General features: G+C 51.2%; 2 protein-coding genes across 3 annotated transcripts in view; one reads left to right on the top strand and one right to left on the bottom strand.

The window, feature by feature from the left end:
- Window positions 1–357, bottom strand: part of LOC144944549 (uncharacterized) — a 36,332-nt gene extending 35,975 nt beyond the window's left edge. The window contains exon 1 of the mRNA XM_078872797.1: window positions 324–357. The gene's annotated coding sequence lies outside the window, so the exon portion shown is untranslated. The remainder of the gene's footprint in view (window positions 1–323) is intronic.
- The window catches only part of LOC144944548 (cholesterol transporter ABCA5-like), a 51,871-nt gene continuing 31,453 nt past the window's right edge, over window positions 7–20,424 (top strand). For both annotated transcript variants that reach the window (XM_078872793.1, XM_078872794.1), the window contains exons 1-18: window positions 7–129; window positions 1,538–1,727; window positions 2,072–2,230; window positions 2,946–3,055; window positions 3,811–4,037; window positions 6,142–6,283; window positions 6,756–6,944; window positions 8,516–8,663; window positions 9,314–9,518; window positions 10,773–10,831; window positions 11,888–11,998; window positions 12,646–12,824; window positions 13,712–13,831; window positions 14,309–14,447; window positions 15,230–15,320; window positions 16,765–16,904; window positions 18,755–18,883; window positions 19,579–19,849. In XM_078872793.1, the coding sequence (XP_078728919.1) occupies window positions 25–129; window positions 1,538–1,727; window positions 2,072–2,230; window positions 2,946–3,055; window positions 3,811–4,037; window positions 6,142–6,283; window positions 6,756–6,944; window positions 8,516–8,663; window positions 9,314–9,518; window positions 10,773–10,831; window positions 11,888–11,998; window positions 12,646–12,824; window positions 13,712–13,831; window positions 14,309–14,447; window positions 15,230–15,320; window positions 16,765–16,904; window positions 18,755–18,883; window positions 19,579–19,849 (2,714 nt within the window). In that variant the 5' untranslated portion in view covers window positions 7–24. The remainder of the gene's footprint in view (window positions 130–1,537; window positions 1,728–2,071; window positions 2,231–2,945; window positions 3,056–3,810; window positions 4,038–6,141; window positions 6,284–6,755; window positions 6,945–8,515; window positions 8,664–9,313; window positions 9,519–10,772; window positions 10,832–11,887; window positions 11,999–12,645; window positions 12,825–13,711; window positions 13,832–14,308; window positions 14,448–15,229; window positions 15,321–16,764; window positions 16,905–18,754; window positions 18,884–19,578; window positions 19,850–20,424) is intronic.

The following is a 20,424-nucleotide window of genomic DNA, read 5'->3' as shown; positions in this document are numbered from 1 at the left end:
GAACGAGGAAGAGAGGAGGCGGCCATGGGACCCGAAGCGCGACCGGCCGTGGGCATTTGGGGCCAGACGAAGGCCCTCGTCTACAGGAACGGCCTCATCAAAGTGCGCAACAAGCAGCAGACCCTGCAGGCGAGTCCGAGCATGGCCCCATCGCCTCTCTCTGCCTCTCTCTCTTCATTATCGCGACGGACATCCGCGTACAGTGCGCAGTGGTGCCCCGCTCGCATTGCGACACGAATCGAGAAAGCGACAGCGCTATTTGGACGTAAATAGACAAACGACACGAATGTATGGCGTTAGTTTTGCCTGTCACACACACATACCCCTGCAGATGATGTGGCCTCGTGGGGGTTTGTCGTGACCATACTTCACCGCGGCGGTAGGAGGAGGAGGGGGGGCAGGCATGGACGTTGTTGTTGTTCTAGGATAGAAGAGTTACTGTGAGTGTTGGATGTTGCTTGCACTAAGTCCTCTGCTGCCCGGCCGCAGCCTGTCACACACCATCTGTCGAGGCGCTGTACTATCTGAGCGCAGATTAGTTCACAGGCGATTGAGTATTTACACTGAGGCCTCATTTACCAGTGGCAAAATATAGTAGTAGGTTTTTACCCTTTAAACTGGTACAAAACTGACTCCTTTATACAAGGCATCATGTTTGCAATAACCACAACACAAGTAGTCAAAATGCAAACAAAAAGAAACAACTCTGATAAGTTGTACGCCTTTTGAGTTGTACGCCTTTTGGTGTCATCTGGTCCAACACCAATGGAGACTAGGCTCTAAGGTAAGCTCTCTCGGGTGTGGACCAATCAACTTCAAGGACAGTGCATATCATTATTATCATCATCAGAGTTGTTTCTTTTTGTTTGCATTTTGACTACTTGTGTTGTGGTTATTGCAAACACGATGCCTTGTATAAAGGTGTCAGTTTTGTACCAGTTTAAAGGCTAAAAACCTACTACTAGGCGATTGAGTTTTTGTTTTAAATATATATTAACAAACACCTCATGAACGACTGTCATCAAAGCTTGTGGTGCAAACACCCCCCTCCCCCCCCATAGTTGTTAGACGCCACGGTGCCCGAGATGTTGACTACCTCGCCAGGTCTACAGGAGGAGGTCGTCGGGTTTGATCCCGACCCTGACCCCCGCTGTATATCGGCGTCATGTTTGTCAAAACATTCTTCGTACTGAACAGAGGAGAAGAAGAAACACATTAACCGTGCTGTTAGTTCATTTGTGCAAAAGATTGAGAGCCACGATGTGGCCAGGTCGCTTCAGACATGAGTTAATACCTCAGTGGGCTTTGCCTGGTGATCGGATGCCGATGGTTTAGTTTTATTTATATGTGTTTGGGTGATTTGTTTACCTTGTCCTGGTAACGTTATTCCCCGCCCCTACTGGACATCTGCGTAATAGAGCTTCATAGCTCATCGGATTCGTCCAGTGCTAACAAATACCCTCATTCCACTTTTCGGGAAAAGCCCCGCGCCATAACCCGACGTCTCCCGCGTGTGTGTTTTGAGTCGGCGGTGCAGGAGCTGCTGATCCCCCTCTGCTTCGTGCTGCTGCTCGTGCTCATCAGCGAGATGAACAGGCACGTGGAGCTCTCCGAGTCGCCCCCGCCACCCGCCGTACCCTTGCCCCTCGAGTTCGACCACGACGTCGGATACGTGGCGGACTCGGACCACGCGCGCCGGGTCATGTACCTGGTGGCCGCTCAGCTCGGTACGGCGTGTTCTCCAAATAACCGCGTGCCAGGGACCCCACCCCCCCCCCCCCAGGCTATTAACACCGGCTAGCCGAGCTTTTTCTCTCATCCCTGCGCTCCTCTTTCTGTCAGCCAATGCAATTTGAGCGCACACCTCTCCGCGCTTCTTGATGCGCAAACTCTGAGCTGCCGATTCCACATCCGTGTTAACGTTGACGTTTCTGAACCGTTTGTCGCAGCGCCTAGCATGCATTCGTTCCAACAACAACAGCAACAACAATAACTCTTCTGGAGATAAACTCATGTCGGAGGGGTGTTTGCATAATCCATTCTGCGCGTGATTTCTTCCCAATCCCTGAAGCCAAGCCGGTGCAAGAGTTCCCCACCGAGAGCGCGTTGAGGGAAGATGTTGCCACCTTACACTCGTGCGGCGTGGTGTTCAACGGCAGCATGGAGTACCGCCTGCTCTTCCCGTACAACACCGTGCCGAGCACCGACGTGGCGTTCGACCAGATGGAGAGTGAGCCTCGCGCAACGCAACAATATCTCGGAAACGAGACTTGAGTGTACGAGTGTAAAAGGTTGTGTTGATCGAAAAGGTGGCACGAAACTTGGAGTCACAAACCAGCGCTAAAGGGTCCTGTCCTCGCCACAGAGGTCGCAAACAGGTTTTGATTCCTTACCCGTACCCGTACCTGGCCGGGTACGGGTAGCCGGGTATCGGGTAGGGTACGGGTATCGGGTACCCGATTGCGACCTCTGGGATGAAGCCATGTTGCAGGCGCGGGTGGGTTGATTCTAGGAACTTGACGTTGGGAAATGAGTGACAAACGGTTACTCACCAGTGACTCACGGCCTACCCGTACCCAGCCACACCAGGGTCGCAAACGCGTAATGGGCTAATGGTCTTGATGGTAGCCCTTAATCCACCTCCAATTATTATGCTGATAGAACGGCTAGTGAGTGGGGGGGTCTGGAGGGTGGAGTAAGGAGATCTGTGGTTGTGATTGATGTGATTTGTTCCCGTGGCAGCTGCAGATGTTGGTAGTGACTCACGTGGCTTTGCGGTTACGATTCATGCGATTTGTGGTTGCAGTTATTTGGCGGCAGTGATTCGTGTGTGATTTGTAGTTGTCTGTATGTTGAACTTCTTTTGCGCCGTTCGTAGCCAACCGTGATCATCGGAGTTGTTGGTCATTGTGGTTCTTTGTGGTCGCTGTGGTGGTTTTCGGTAGTGCACTGCCGGTCCATGGACGAGTTGCACTCGACCAGGTGTCCCGTCAACGACTACCTGGAGTCTGGTTTCGTGTCGCTGCAGTTGGCCATCGACTCTGCGCTCATACAGGTGAGCCCCCATCACCCGCCCCAGCCTCCCACTGTTCCACAAACTATAACCAGCGTTATGAATCCTATCTGGATCATGTATTTGCTGTCTTGAGTCCGTATGTAGCAGTTTATTGATTCAGCGATTCTGAAGAGATTCCTGCGCTCAGAATGGATGCATCACAAGGCAAGTTCGATGTGATGCGGGCCGAATAAGACTTTCAGATATCTTTTGTGAACAGTGGGGTGGAGGGGGGTTGTGAGTCTATCCACATGATAACCACTGTTTGCTTCCCTACAAAGTGGTATTTATTTTATCAACCCTGGAGGGATGATGGGTTGAGTCAACGCCCAATCAAGATTTGAACCCTCGCAACCTTTCAGTTTCGGGCAGCTCTCTCTACCGCTGAGCCACCTGGCCGGAATGAGGTTAGGCTTCACGGAGGGGCCGTCAAGTAAATAATTGGATGTTAACTACCTCGCTTAGTATACAGGAGGTCATGGGTTCGATCCCGACACTAATGCCTGTTGTATATTTGGAGTTTTCATGTTCTCCCCATGCGCGTGGGTTTTTCTCTGAGGTCCTCATTTAGACTCCAGAGTATTTTGCAGCTACTATAAATTTCCACGCGATAAGCCACTTATTTGAGTTATCATTTGTTGCCAGGTCGCTTCTGAAAAAGAGCTGTGTAGCTCAATGGGCCTTACCTGGTAAAATTAAAAAAATGGTTTAGTTTAATTGTCCCTTTACCGTGTTCCCTCTCCCCGCTCGTGTAGTTGCAAACAAACGTCTCCGCTCACGCCCTGACCAGCGCCATGGTGCAACGCATGGGCCGCAGCCGTCACACGGTCGTGCGCACCTGGCCGCAGTTGCTGGCCTCCATCTACCTGGCCGGCGCCTTCGCCCCCTTCCTCTCCTTCCTGCTGCTCAACCTGGTGCTGGAGAAGGAGCAGGGCTCCCGCGACCTCATGCGCACCATGGGCCTCCGCACGCCGGCGCTCTGGTATGTCCGCCGTGTGTGCGTTGGTACACCCGCCATTGGCAAACCCGCCCTGGTACGCCCACCGCGCGTGCGTTGTTATTCATTGTAGTGCGCAGCGAGCGCCGGCTTTTAACGCAGGAGTTGCGTTCCTCAAAATGTCCTCGTAAAGCAAATTCAGACCCCCTGGAAGATTCCCCCCCCCCCCCAATGTTGACTCCATGGCTACGGCCTTGCATATAAATGACAATTGGTATAAATTGCCGGTTGGGTTAATTATATGGTAATGAAGGCACATTATGCATGTACATTATGTACGCCCATTATTCTTGTGCCTCCTGTCGATTGTGTGCACTAAAATATCAGTACCTGTTATTGTCTGTTCACAGGTAAATCCCATTGAAGTATGGTGACCTGTATAGGCATGCATTTAAACAATGTGTTATTTGATTATTTGCTTCCAGCAGCACTAAGTCTGTAGCTATCCGAACAGTTAAAATTATTTGTATTTTCTCTCAATTTCAATAGATTCTCAATTTAGATAGATTCTCTATTTAGTCTTGGCCAGTAGTGCCGTACTAGTAACGATTTGGCATGTTCTGTTTACGTGAAAAACCTTACTAATTAGCTGTGTCGGGTGGTGGCGGGTTTAACGACACATTTATATATATACCTGATCTAATCCAACAAACGTGTGTTATGGATGATATTGGTCGCGAAAGCCTACGTGTTAAATTTACTGTATTAAAAAAAATGTGCTGGCTGGTAGGATAAAGTGTGGGCACTGGCATGTCTTAGACATCTGGCCAGCGTGGAAGAGTAGACCAATCACCCCCGATTAAGTGGCTCTCTAGAGCTCGCTGCATCACAGGCCCTTCTGTTAGCAGTGGTGTGAGCCAGTCAATTTCAGGGCTGCACCTTTACCTATGTGTTATAATTGTGTGTTTTGTTCTATCAGGGTCGCCCCTGTTACCACAGGCAATCGAGAATTGGCCGCAAGTCCCTGCTGACATTTGAGCGGCGGTCAGAGGCCTCATTATAAATAAGTAAATTGACGAACGATGAACAAAGCCGGAGGATGTCCAGTAGAGATGCGATCACTCTGTCAGTGGCAGCACCTGCCAGCTCACATGCACCGATCGCTATTGACGAGTGGAGGAGCGGGGTAACCGGAGACGCCGGCAATTGAGTTCGGAACGTTGTGTGGTTACATATATGTGAATGTATGTGTGTGCCGGCCTAAATAGGTGCTCGCTAACATCCTGTATAGGTTATACGAGAGGTCGCTGTCTTTGTGTGTAAGCATGTGTGTGTTATGTATGTCGGGAGCGGTAGTGTAGTGGGTAGCGCACTGCGCTACAAACCCGGCAACACAATTTCGATTCCTGCTCACGGCCCACACCAGTGACGATTATCTGAATCGGTTTTGGGCCTCTTGTAGGTCGACTCAGCCTCAAATGAGTACCTGGTGCGATGTATAAACACCGCCACTGGGGAGACAAAGGCGGCTGGGCGTGTTGCTGGCCACCCACCCCTCGTGTGCTGTGCCAGCATTCATCGGTGCTCGCGAATAGCATTTGCGCCAACAGCCTGTTATCTATTATTTTGTCGGCGTGTGTACATGTTATTGTTAATGTAAAGTATGTGCTATGGGGAGTAGTGGCATAGTGGTTAGTACATTATGCCATGAACTCGGCCGCCTGAGTTCAATTCCTCGTTAACATCAGTGGCAATTATCTGAACTGGTCCTGGGCCTCCCTCGGTTGACTCATCAATAACTAAGTACCCAGTGCTTTGTGGCTATCGGCACTGGGGTGACAAAAGCATCCAGAATTGGTGCTGGCCACACCGCCTATTATGTGAAGCATTCTGGCCGTAATACGTTCTCACTAACAGCACTTGCCCCATCAGATTTTAAGGACTGAATTACAATAGGTGACTTTTGGATGATGGCCCTTTTTCATTGCACATAATATTATGTGCTCACTGACGTGCATGATAAAGGGAAATTGGCCAAAACATGACTTTATATATATTTCCTTTTAATGCCACGGCGTTACTGATGCATGCGTGTTCAACAAATCTCGTGTTTGGGATCTTGCCAAGCCGCCCCTTCTTGTCGGCGCAGGCTGTCGTGGGCGTTGGTGTACGGCGCCATGATTTGCCTCGTGTCAATGGTGCTCGCCGTGGTGACGCGCGTCACGCACATCTTCGACACGAGCAACACGGTCCTCATGTTCCTCCTGTTCCTGCTCTACGGCCTCTCGCTGGTGAGTCCCAGCGTGGTGTCGCGCTTTGACCACCCCAACCGTTCCCCCCCCCCCCCCTCGTAGAATTTTGATCATGGGGTCAGAATACTGCGTGTTAGTTGAACCCCCGGGTACAAACACTGTTATAGCGATATGACTACCCCCTAGAACAATATCCCCACCACCTCTTGGATCACAACGGGGTTATGGTTAGGACCAACTTACGACATAACTACAGGTTTAGGAAAATAATGGGGTTATAGTTCTCTGGGGGTTAACATTTTTATATTTCTCTGCAGCCCTCAACATTGGGTCCCTGTTATAGTGATTATTATTGTCAATGTTGTTGTAGTGATTGTTATTGTCAATGTTGTAATTGTTGCAGTGATTGTTATTGTCATTCTTGTCATCATTTTTGTCATCGACATCGTAGCCGTCGTTCATGTCCTGTGTCGTGTGCCTTGTTGTTGTTGCTGTCGTTGCTGCTGTGCAGGTGGCGATGGCGCTGGTACTCATGGCGTTCTTCCGCAAGGCCAAGACGGCGAGCTCCGTGGGCTCTCTGCTTGCGCTGATCTTCTGCCTGCTCAACATTCCCGTCCTGCTGCTGTGGAACTCGAACGCCGTGCTGCACTGGCTCCTCAGCCTCTTCTCTCCCGCGGCCTTTGCCCTCGCCGTTGCACAGGTCCGGGGGTCGCGGGGTCATGTGGGGGCAAGTTTCAGGGGGGCGTTGCTAATAAGGGGCGCCACGGTGGCAAGATGTTAACTACCTTGCCTGGTATACAGGAGGTCGTGGGTTTGATCCTGACGCCTGTTGTATATTTGGAGTTTGCGTGTCTGTCTCGCTCTCCCCGTGGTCACGTTGATTTTTCTCCGGGTCCTCTGGTTTTTCTCTCCACATTTATACACATGCGTTTAGAGTATTTGGCTGCTGCTATACATTTCCACACGATAAGCCACTTCGTTGAGCGATCATTTGTGGCTAGGTCGCTTCTGAAAAAGAGCTGTATAGCTCAATGGGCCTTGAAATCTAAATATATATTTTTTTCATTTAACCAAACTCACTTTCAAAAATGTGCAATTACACCGCACTTAGGGCAAACGGCACAGCATTACACGGCACAGAGCAACAGTTATACAGTTGGAGGCAGAGCTAGTTACCATTAATTTTTAAACCCTTTATATTAAGTTAACTTGCTTGCTTGCTTTTGCATGCTTGCATGCTTGCTTGCTTGCTTACGACCGTGCACATTTTTCGGTCGTTTTTTAACCCACTTCCCGTGATCCAATCGAGCTGACATTTTGCACACAGACTCGTTGTGCGTGACAATTAATTTTCGTGAAAAAAAATTTCCCAAATTTTACACTGTTTATGGAAAAAAATTAAAATATATAATTACCAATTGCTTAATGGTGGCAGACAATCATCTGACCCATAGGTGGCAGCCATCTCAAGCCAGAGGACGAGAGGACTCTAGCCGCACCGATGCCACGCATATAAAGGATTTATAGTGAAAAACTTTGTTTTTACGGGTTAATTTTTTTTACTTCCGTAACATTTTCCCACGTTGTCTCAAGATGCACTCGGATTTCTCCCAGTTGCAGTGCGACCCTTCATGTTAGACAACGGCCCGCAGAAGCGGATACCGCAGAGCTACCACTGAAATCCTGTCAAGTGACTGCCGGTCCACACAGTGGGGGGCAACGATTTCCTACCCATGCTCTGCATATGAGAGTGCCACTCTTAGTTTTATGACTGACCTTCTGTAGCTTTAACACTAAACAAACTCGGCTTCACACCGATCATTATTGCCGAACTTAGCACGAATTATTATTACGATTCGATTGAACTGGAGATGCCAGTGTACCACTTCGTGCATTCTTTTGGCCCCGCCCCCCTCCCGATACGTTCTACGTAGCACTTCGTGCCTTATTTTAGCCCCGCCCCCCTCCCTCCCGATACGTTCCATTCATTGGCTACCACAATCTGATGAGCTCCCCCCCCCTCTCCTCCCCCCTCAACTTGCATTTAAGAGATTACATCTTGAATCCTTGCCTCACTTGATGCAGCAAATCTGGCTGTGACGGTCCCACCTGATGACGGAGACTTGTGTTGCCTCCGAAACGTCGTGATTTTTATTGTTATATTTTTATTAATTTCATTTTTTACCTACGTGACTTTACCGAAAGTACTAAGAATAAGAGTATGGAGATGCCAGGCGGTTTGATCCAAGGCACGGGGCTTCCTGTCACCAGGTGGTGGCGCTAGAGGCTGGAGGGAGTGGCGCCCACTTCTCCAACCTGCTGGAGGGCCCCAACCCGCTCGCCGTACCCCTCACGATGCTGCTGCTCGACATCGCCCTCTACGTAGGCCTCGCTGCCGCGCTGCATCGCCTGCTGCCAGGTGAGCGAGGCCGGGAGGGGCCCGCTGAGACCCTGCACGGGGATTTGAACTCGTGACCTTGGGGTTACGAGTCGGGCGATTCGTGTTCTTACGCGATTACTTGGATCGTCACAATTGGGGGGGGGGAGAGGTCATGATTTGATTCAGGAATTGTTTTTATTTTTTTACGTCGCTGCAGTTGTGTGCAGAATGCGTGGAATTTTCACCAGAGTGAGTCTACACTGGTGTCACTTTGTGGAATCTATAATCTGTATCGGTATAAAAAGTTACAATTTGACAAATATATGAACTATAAATATGAATATCAATCAGATTACCGATGAGCTGGTAAACTCTTCCGTCAACATGCCACGTAATAAACCAATCCCCATCTCAGCCATCAGAATCTCAATGATAAAGTTGGGCGATTCGCGTAAATATAAATGCGTCGTTAAACCTGCCACCACCCGACACAAAACGTGCCCATTAGTCACTACTTCAGCACACAAGTTTGTTGGAGAGTAAACCCACAGCATTTACAATTTTCAATACGACGTTTCGCTTCATCAGGCGATTTGCCAGAATTGTGAAGAAGTCTTCCTGATGTATGTATGTTGAATCAGAATCTCTCATCACCCCCCACCCCCGCCCCCCCCCACCCCGCCCGACAGAGGCACCCGCATCGTGCCGCCCGTCCTTCTTCCGGCTGCCGCGCTGGCGTCGTAGCGCGGCAAACGGCGGGGGGGGGCACCCGCCTCTGGACGTTTTGGACGACGTGGCGTTGGGGGGCCCGGGGCACGGCGGCGGTGAAGGCCTCGAGGGAGACGGGATCTGCGAGGCGGTGCCCAGCGAGATGCTGGGGAGCGAAGCCATTAGGTGACCACGGGGTGGGGGGGGGGGTGCCGGTGCCATGGCGCAGCGGGGGCACGCAAGTTTTTAAAAAGACAATTTCACGTCTTCCTTTGGATTTTTCCGATCACTGACGTCCAGTGATTCTTAACAGGTGTACAGGAGGTCCCTCCTCGTTGAACGCACGAGTCGATGCGTTCGTGAAAAGTTCCGCGTCCAGCGGAAAACACGCCGAGCGGAGGCGGTTTCGCCGTAAATAATGTAACGATAGAGTTGAACGGGATACGATGTACTCCGCACATGCAGTGAGATGACGGGACAGATAACTGAAGCGACTGTAGCATTACACGAACTATATCGCACCAATTCTAGATTTGAAGCTTTCGTGACTGCAAGGATTCATACTCTTAGGTTTTTTCGGTCAAGTCACGTAGGTAAAAATAATAATAATAAAATAAAAAATAACTAAATTAAATCACGACGTTTCGGAGGCAACACAAGATAAATCTTGTCTCTTGGATTTCCCTTCACTTGATACAGTAAATTTGGCTGTGACGGTCCCACCTGAAGACGGAGACTTGTGTTGCCTCCGAAACGTCGTGATTTAATTTAGTTATTTATTATTTTATTATTATTTTTACCTACGTAACTTTACCGAAAAACTTCAGAGTATATATCGCACCACTAATTTGCGCAGCTCAAGAAAGTAGATCGGAATCGGCCACTCGGAAACCACAATGTAACGAGTGCATCCCGCGTGATAACGGCGCGCGATCCACTTTGTAACGGTGCGTGTTCTGCATTGTGCGAACAGTGTTCCCAAATGGAGGAAGAGCGTTTACAGCGAAAACGCGTTATTGTGTGAACACCGCCACGCGTTCAGCAAGGACTTTTCTCATTGCGATGACTACAGGCACTCGTGCAAATGAGACTTATCCAAGTCTCATTTGGTTCATGAACAATATGAACTGGACTCCCATGGTAAACTGAACTCCAATTGTAAACCGGACTCCCATGGTAACTGCGAACTTCGTGTTAATGTCAAGTGTGTGACGCCATTTTTTTTGGGGGGGGCGGGGATTGCGAATGTGACTTCACAAAAGGTGACATCGTTTCCTGTGACATGTTTTTTCGGATTGTCCAAAATGTAATTTTTTTGTCCAGGCCCAATTTTTTTACTTTTCAGTTGAATATTAAAATCAGTTTTTCATAGAATTTCCTCAATAAATGTACGTTTCGGTGCGCTTGAATAAAGCTTGCCTTTTTCTGTGCCATTTTTAGGATTCGTAATGTCAGGAAGACGTACCGGCTGAAAGGAACGGACGTCATGGCCTTGAGAGGTGCGTTTTTCCCACCTCACCGGTGTGCGCTGGGCGACCGCTGCGCTGTTGGATCGTTCGCGGGAGCACATTCACTGTGGGCGATGTTTAGCGGTGGTACGGATGAGTTGGTGTAAATCTTGGGTTTTTAAGATTGTCTCTGCGGCATTTGACGAAAGACCCACCTTTGTCAAAGACACAATTTAAATTTCGATTTAAAGCTTTCGTGACTGCAGGGATTCATCTTCTTGGTTCTTTCGGTAAAGTCACGTAGAAGGGAAAAAATAAAATAATAAAAATAAAAAATAATAACATTTCGATTTTAAGCTTTCGTGACTGCAGGGATTCATCTTCTTGGTTCTTTCGGTAAAGTCACGTAGAAGGGAAATAATAAAATAATAAAAATAAAACGTAATAAAATAATTCTCACGACGTTTCGGCCACAACGCAAGCAGCCATCCTCAGGTGAAGACCAGGTCTGTCGGGCAGACAGCGTCTGAAATGCCCGACAGACCTGAATTATTTTATTATGTTTTATTTTTATTATTTTATTATTTCCCTTCTACGTGACTTTACCGAAAGAACCAAGAACACAATTTATAATTCTTAAATCGGATCCGTACAAACCATGATAGATGCTGAAACCTGATGCACAAATGGAAAATGTATAACTCACCCAGTAGTGTGCGACTGTGATCATCCAGAACATGCCGTACAACGTATAACGACGCAATGCCCAATCCACAAACACGAATGAGACATCACGGCGATAAACTCCGCTGCTTTTGATGCTTGACCACCTAAATTTTAAATTGTAGTTGTGGATTTGAATCTACATCGGCCATACGATAGAAGAAGGAGATTTGACGATGAATCCACTCCGAAATTTCGCAGAGCGGCACCGGCGCGTGTGTTCCAAGAATGGCTGCGCGAAGACACATCCTCAGTGATTTTTCTAATAATGGATCGCCGGTGAATTGCCAGTGCAGTGTGATAACGGGTCTGCCGCAGCAGCGTGGGTCGATCGGGAAACCCGGAGGGGTAACGTTGATGTTGGGACGTCGGTTCCTCCCGCAGGCCTCTCCCTGAACATTTACGAGGGCCAGATCACGGCCCTGCTGGGCCACAATGGAGCCGGCAAAACAACGCTCATCAACATCCTCACCGGGCTCATCACCCCCTCCGCCGGTGCCACGCACACGCGCGCGCACACACACAACACCAGATACGGAGAGCCCCCGAATAGCCCTTAACAGACTGTTGGCGAACCAGCACCTCTGATGAGCACGGTTGGCTACGTACGGTGCAAATAAGTTCAACATACATACACCTATGAAGGCCGACACGGCACACGAAGGGGTGGGTGGCCAGCACCACGCCCGGCCGCCTTTGTCTCCTGAATGCAGATGGTTACACACCGCACAGGGTACTCGTTTGAGGGGAAATTTTAAGATAAACATAATCGATTTTGGCCGGGAGAGGGAATTTAACTCAGGTCACCGGGTTCGTAGCGCAGTGTGCGAACCACTACACCTCACCGGCCGAAGCGATGGCGTCGCACGCCATGACTGTATAATCTTTACGAGCACTATCATGCTCCCCCGTTATCATAATAAATCAAATATTTGTGTTTTGACGGAGATCCCTTTATGCCAGGCCGGGAGCGGGGTGGAAAGGGGGTGCGGGGTTGTCTCGGAAGCGCTTTCCGAGCTATAAACGACAACCCCACCGCATCTCGCAGACGGGGACTCGGGCTGCCACGCCGGTGACGGTGACGTCGTGCTGGCGATGGTGCCGTCGTCTACCCCCCCTACCCCCCCCCCACCCTCTCGCAGGCTCGGTGACCATCTTCGGGCTGCGGGTGGACGATCGGGACGAGCTGTCTGCGTTGCGCACCAGCTGCGGGTTCTGCCCGCAGAGCGACATCCTCTTCTCGGGGCTGACGGCGCGGGAGCAGCTGCGCGTGTTCGCGCTCCTCAAGCCGTCCGTGGCGGCCGCGGAGACAGAGGCGGAGGCTCGTGATGACCGCGCGCGCGTTCGCTCGCTCGCGCTCATTCACCCGTCCGCCTAGTCACCGACTCATTTGCCCACTCGGCCACATCACCCACCCACTCATCCACCCACGCACTCGGCTCACTCGCTCACTGACTCACGTACTCAGCCACCCAGCCGATCTCTCGCTCACTCGCGCTCATTCACCCCGCCCCTCCGATTAGCACGGTTGGCTAAGTACAGTGCGAAAGAGGTTCAACATACATACCTACACCCGCTTGCACACCCATCCACCTAGTCACTGACTGATTCGCTCACTCAGCCACACACCCACCCACTCATCCATCCACCCACTCGGCTCACTTCCTCACCGAATCTCATACTCAGCTACCCAGCCAATCACTCACTCGCTCACTCACCAACCCACTCGCTCACCTACAATTTGTATCATCATTATCGTTATCTTACTATCCTTTCTACCAATCATCATCATCACCACCACTGCCATCCTAATTATGATTTCCATCACTATTGTAATGACCAGCACTATCATCATGACATCATCTCCCCTCTCCATCACTCTGTGTGAGTCGATATGGTAGTGGGAGGAATGCTGGCATATTCCACAACAAACACAGCGACCGGAGTTCGATTCCCGACCACGACAAATATCCGTGTCAAGCAATGTGTGAACCGGTCTCTGGGCCAGGTGCTGGCCTCGCCACTCCCTCTTGCTCCATGCTGGCTTTAATAGGTGCTCGCTAAACAGCACTTGCCCCAACAGTCTGTAAAAGTCTAATTGTGCGTGCGCGTGTGTCTAATTGTGCATACGTGTGTGTCTAATTGTGCATGCGTGTGTGTCTAATTGTGCATGCGTGTGTTTTATTTGGTTGTCTTGGCCCCACGCAGGTGTCTCGCGTTCTCTCGTCCACCGGCCTGGAGAAAGCGGCTGACAAACAGGTGCAGGATCTGAGCGGGGGCCAAAAGAGGAAGCTCTCCCTGGCGGCCGCCCTGCTGGGCAACCCCAGGGTGTGTGACCCACGCGTCATGTGTGTTCCACACATCATGCGTGTCCCCGCGTGCTCTGCGTGTTCCCGTGCGCTCTGCGCTTACGGGAGGATCTTTGGAGGCTCGTGAAGGACGCTACCGGGCAGTTGGAGGCAGTCGCCCAATCAGCAGCAGAGGACGGAGGAGCGACGCTCACAACAACGAGCGGAGCATCTGAAGGCTAATATACAGCATGTTGGCACAGCGGGGAGCACAGGTCATCTTAGTCAACACCTGGGTCTGGCCCGTGACCTGCCAGCGAGCATTCAACACTTATTGGGCCTCAAGCGCGATGGTGACATCACCGTCACTTAGTGACGAATAGCGAACTGCTGTGGTCATGTGCGTGTGTACGTGTGCACCCGCCGCGTGCGTGTTCATCTTTGCGTGCGCGTTGACCTGTGGCGTGCGTATTCACCTGTGCGAGTGCGTTCACCTGTGCATGCTCTCATGCTTCAGTTGTTGATCCTGGACGAGCCGACGTCCGGCATGGACCCCGTGTCGCGTCGCCGCGTGTGGAGTCTGCTGCTGGGAGGGAAGCGAGAGTGCGTCACGCTGCTTAGCACGCACTCCATGGAAGAGGCCGACGCACTTGCCGGTGCGTGCGCGCGTGTGTGTGCGTGCATGAGACTGTTTGTGTGTTTGTGTATGTGCGGTGGCGGAGCAGTAGTGTAGCGGTTAGCGCACAACGCCATTGGGGAGACAGGCGGTCGGGCTTGGTGCTGGCCATCCACCCCCTCGTGTACTGTTCCAGCCTTTATAGGTGCCACCTGCTAAAAGCGCTTGCCCCAACGGTCTGTTTAGGCTACACGGGGGATCTTTGTCTTTGGTGGCACAGTGGTCGGAGCGCTCGGCGCTACGAACTCAGCAACGCAAGTTCAATTCCGGCACGCGGCCAACATTGATGGCAAAAATCTTAACCGGTCCTTGGCCTGCCGTTGGTTGACTCAGCTTCAAATATGTACCTGGTGCGATGTGTAAACATCGCCACTGGGGAGACAAAGGCGGCCAGGGCAGGGGGGGGGTATAGTCGTGATGGTTCTTGTGCTGTGCCGGCCTTCTTAGGTGTTACTCGCTAACAGCACGTGCTCCTACAGTCTGCTAAAGCTTTACGGTGGGTCTTTGTGCGTGTGCGCAATGCTGGTGGCCGGGCTTGCTGCCAAGTCGGGCTCTGTAAAAGTGAAATTCATCGCAAAAGCGCCGATAACACTTTAAAATAATTTGAGACGTTCCCCATTCCGACTTTAGTTCCCTTTTTTTATTTTAAAAGTCTATAAGCAGCTTCGTGTGCGTCCGTCCGTGCGTGCGTGTGCATGTGCGCACGCTCTCAATGCGTGTGCGCCCCCCTCGCCCCTCCGCGTGTTCCGTGTCGCGCCGCAGACTGGAAAGCCGTTCTGTCTCAAGGCCGCCTCAAGTGCGCGGGCTCCTCGCTCTTCCTCAAAACCAAGTTCGGAGTCGGTTACCGTCTCACGTACGCACTGCGGACGCATCCCACAGACTCGGAGATGAGACCCGTTGGTGGCGGTTCCCTCGCTCCCAAGCTGGTGCCAAGCTCCTCCGATCACAGCCAGATTGCGAGTCACCCGGGCCAGGCTCTCCCGCGGTTTTAGCAATGGTTTTCGAATCGATTTCCCGTTCAAACGAACGCTTGAGTCCGTGCTCGTCTCCTGCTTTACAGCACCCCGATTCAGGTGGTTCGTGGGTACTCCACGTTCCTATGACGCGAGTCTGTCCATCCATTGGACGACCACTGCAGCAATTGATTACCGATAATTATCGATTCGGTCACTCAACCGATCAGACGAAACGAAAGCAAAGTTGGAAACAAACAAACCTCTATATTCTTGGTTCTTTCGGTTAAGTCACGTAGGTGTGGATTTCACACCTGATGACGATTGCTTGTGTTGCAGTCGAAACGTCGTGAGAATTTTTATTTTTTATATTTGTATTATTTTATTATTTCCCTTCTACGTGACTTTACCGAAAGAACCAAGAATATGAATCCCTGCAGTCACGAAAGCTTTAAATCAAAACAAACCTCTGTTCACTTTGGTGCCGCTGGATGGGCTGGGTGCTCGGTGACGTCATCGCCATCGTCAGCCAGCTGTTGACCAAATGGGGCGCTAAGCTTCCCGCCCCTTAAAGTTGCGGTGGAATTTTCGCCGCTGGGTCAGGACTGCTATCGGAGATTTATCTGGGGTAATTGGGAGGATGGGGTGGCCCACACAAAACACACACACACACCAGACGTAGTGAATTGTGGCCCCTGGCAGCGTGTTTATTGTTCACCTACGTAGAGCGCGTCTGTGTGTGTGAAGATTGGTTCGTAGAGTAATCGATTCGCTTGCCAACGACTTGAGCGGTCACCTGGGCACCGAGTCGCTGACCCTCGATGAGTGAGAAGCAGAATGTGTAATTGTAATTTTGTTTATTTTTTTTTCGTAAGGCGTGACACTTGCCGAACCATTTTCCCCTCAAGTGGCGTGCCGGCCTTAAAATGTGCTCGCTAACGGCATCGCTTATTGGCGAATGGCGGTTGTTGTTATTGTGTACGCACGTATGAGTATGTGCTCTTGTGTTCGTATGCATATTTCAAGGAGCCCCGGTAATTGGGGAGTGGTAGCGCAACGGTTGGGGCACTGCAGCACAAACCCGATGATCCGAGTTCGATTCCCGCTCGCGGCTAATATCAGCGACAAATAGTTGAACCGGTCCTGGGCCTCCTCAAGGCCGCATTGGGATGCAATAAAGCTGCTGACCACCCAGTTGCCTGTGGCACTGTGCCGTCCTTCACAGGCACTGCTACTCGCGAACACCACTTGCCCCAACATCCTATTAAAGGCTATACATTGGGGGCGGGGTGGGTGTTGCGGGGGGGGCTTTTTTACTTTTGTTGTTACTGCTGCTGCATGTAGGATATGCGTGGGCGAGGAGTGCAACCCCGAGGAGGTCACGGCGCTGGTGTTGTCCCACGTGCCGTCCGCGCGCCTCGCACGGAGATTCGGCGCAGAACTCGCCTACACGCTGCCCTTCAACGACGTGCGCAGCTTCACTGGTACTCCTCACCCCCACCCCCCCACCCCCTCCACCGACTATTTGCAGGAGGGTGCTGCTAAGTTTTAATTGTAGGGGGGGGGGCGGTGGCGTCGATCTCTGTGTGTTTTTTCTCCACGTAAAGAAGCTATGATCGCTCTATCTCCGTCCGTAGATGCACTCTTGGATGCGTTCCATTCCTTAGTTGACTCGAGATGTTAGCTAGCTCACCTGGTAGGTGATAAGTCGTGGGTTTTGATCCAAACCCTGATGCCTATATACTTGGAGTTTGCATGTTTTTTATTGGGTGCAATTGTGAACAATAGCCGTATCATTGGTTCACTGCAGTGGTGCTTGGCTTTGTTTCATGTATCAATTGAGAGTAGGGGTCAAAGGTTGCTGGCCCTTGACCCCAGGCACACTTGAGCAGTGTGGTGGACGTATATGTGATACATTACCTCATCTGAAAGCATCCGAAGACTCAGAAATGATCGTGCTCAGGCATGAGCCACTCGGTCAAGGGTGGGGTGACCAGCGTTTTTGTTACATGCCCGCTACCCCAGGTAGCGTGGATTTTCACCGGGTCCTCTGGTTTTTCCCTCAAACGTTTAGATTATTTTAAAATTTCCACGTGATGATAAGCCACTTCGTTGAGCTATCATTTGTGGCCAGGTCGCTTCTGAAAAAGTACTATATAGCTCAATGGGCCTTGAAATCGAAATATTTTTTGGTATCTTACCAAACTCGCTTTCAAAAATGTGCATTTATACCACACGTAGGGCAAACGGCACAGCATTACACGGCACAGAGCAACAGTTATATTTTCCCACGTTGTCTCAAGATGCACTTGGATTTCTCCCAGTTGCAGTGCGACCCTTCATGTAAGAGAACGGCCCGCAGAAGCGGATTCCGCAGAGCTACCACTGAAATCCTGTCAAGTGACTGCCGGTCCACACAGTGGGGGGCAGCGATTTCCTACCCACGCTCTGCATATGAGAGTGCCACTCTTAGTTTTATGACTGACCATTTGTAGTTTTAACACTAAACAAACTCGGCTTCACACCGATCATTATTGCCGAACTTAGCACGGATTATACAGCTCAGTGTGGGCCCTTACCTGGTAACGTTTTTGTTTTTTTACGCGGACGATTGTCCCTACGTGAGTGTCCAACATCATAACAGGCAAGAGGAAGTCCGTCCCATGGAGAACATCAAACCGCGCCTTACAAGGCCAAAAAAATGCGTAGAGAAGGTGACGTTTGTGAAAGTGGCCCTCCATGGCCACGTAAATTATTCGTTGATTCATGTGCTGTGAAGCAGATGGGCCATTCCTAGACACTTTGCCCGATTAAAAATGTTCTCTGGTGTAAGGCAGTGTTATTGACGGAATGTGAGTTTGTTGTCAATTGTGCTTGTGCACCACCACTGCCATCGCAGCAGCAACAACATCACCGAATAATTTGTCATGTACCACTTCATTTAGACAACTTTGTACTCGCGCATACGGTGTATGTGCATGTTTATAAGTGGGGAACGGTCGTGTCGCAGTTTGCACGCTGCGCTACGAACCCGACTTCAAGAGTTCGATTCCCGCTCACGGCCAACACCAGTGATGATTATTTAAACTGATCCTGTGCCTCCCCTAAGTCGACTCAAATAAATGCCTGCTGCATGGTGCTCAGTGTGTAAATATCAGCCCTGGTGAGACAAAGGCGGACAGGCATGGACAGGCATGGTGCTCGACCAGCTTTCCTAGGTGCTACTCGTAAACAGCACATGCCCCAATGGTCTGTTAATAGCTATACTACGGATCTTTGCACGTGTACACGAATGTGTTCATTTGTAGACGTGTGTGTGTGTGTGCACGTGAAGGTCTATTCTCCGTGCTGGACACGCGTACCGATCTGTGCGTGCACAGCTACGGCGTCTCAATGACGACCCTGGAGGAGGTGTTCCTCCGACTCTGGGAGGAGTCCGAGATGGAGCAGCCAGTACTGGCAGGTGCCTGCAAGGACGGGGGGGGGGGGGTGTGGGGGAGATGCCGTGTGGGCCCCTATGGCCTACGCAGGCTGTTGGGGAAAGTGCTGTTAGCGAGCGCCTATTCAGGCGGCTGGCACGGCGCGCGAGCGTGCGGTGTGGACGGCACCACGTGCAGCCACTAAACAGCACATGCCCCAACAATATATTAACAGCTACAAGGGCCGATACACAGAGGCACACAATCCAAAGGTAAATACACGGTCTCACTTGCACTGTCTCGCCGACCTTCGCAAGTGAGACAGTGCAATGGGTTTTGGGGTACAGTATTTGCCTTTGGAGACGCAGCAAGGGGTCTGAGTGGGGCGTGCAGGTGGTGCATCTGCCAGTGTATCTCAGTTAACCCGTAGCACCTGGGTCTGTCCCGTGACCTCCAGCCAGCGAGCCTTTGGCACTTCACGTGGCGCAAGCGCTGTGGTGACATCGCCATCACTTGGTGGGAAATGGCAGCTGTTTTGTGTTTTTCAGTTTATTTTTTTTATTTTACCTCTATAAGAACTGGTGCTGGCCCACCCACCCCAGCTTGTGCCGTGCCGGGCTTCATAGGTGCTCGCTAACAGCACTTGCCCCAACATTCTGTTCAGGGTATACGGGGGGGGGGGGGGTGGGATCTTTGTCGTTGTGCGGGAAGTTTTGTTCACTCCGCGCATCCCTCTCAGATTACAGCGTGTTTGCGGATGCGGAGACCGCCGGCGACGGCCAGGGGGCGAGGGGGGACATCGCCAACGGCGACGGCATCGCGTCGACCTCGGAAGACGATTCGACGTCCGACCTGGGCAGCCTGCACCTCCTGACCTACGATCCCGGCAACGGCGAGGCACTGCGACCCGGCCCTCTGACCGGCTGGCCGCTGTGGTGCCAGCAGCTGCGTGCCGTGGCGTGGCTGCGCGTCATCAGCTACCTGCGCGAGTACTCCTCGCTCGTCTACCTGTGAGCGCCGTCCGCTACCCTTGGGGGAGCCGAGAGAGAGGAACGCGACGCGGGGCTCTGGTAGAGGGACGCGGAGCTCAGCGTGACGTGTGGGGATAGGATCAGGGGTCGTCAGCCTGCGGCTCCGAAGCCGCACGCGGCTCTCTGAGGGCTGCTTCGTGACGTTATTAACGTGCAAAAATATAGAGTTATTACAGAATTCAAACAAAACGTTGCTCTTATTATTTTGGTTGCCGACCGCTGAGATGGAGTCACCGTTAAGAGCATGGTCAGGGATGGTGCCAGTGTCTGGCTGGCCTGTTTAGTAGCGTCGGGGGTTGGGGCTGTAAGCTGTGTTGATAGTTTGTGAGTGCCATGGTTAAAGTTAGACATGGCTGGCTGGTTCAGAATGGGGTAAGGGTATGGCTGGGAGTGGCTTGGCTAATTTGCTAGTATTTGGGCTACCGTTAGGAGTAGGTACGATTAAGAGCTTGTCGGATACTTACGGTTGGGGTCTGGGTAGGTTGGCCAAATTGTTATCGTTCACGTTAGGATGAGCGTTTGGTTGGATAGGGTTTTGGTTCTGGTTAGGACAA

This window comes from Lampetra fluviatilis, chromosome 35 (assembly GCF_964198595.1).
Source record: "Lampetra fluviatilis chromosome 35, kcLamFluv1.1, whole genome shotgun sequence".
NCBI lineage: Eukaryota > Metazoa > Chordata > Hyperoartia > Petromyzontiformes > Petromyzontidae > Lampetra > Lampetra fluviatilis.
The sequence above is the reverse complement of the archived record's forward strand: the minus strand, read 5'-3'. Positions and strand labels throughout refer to the sequence as shown.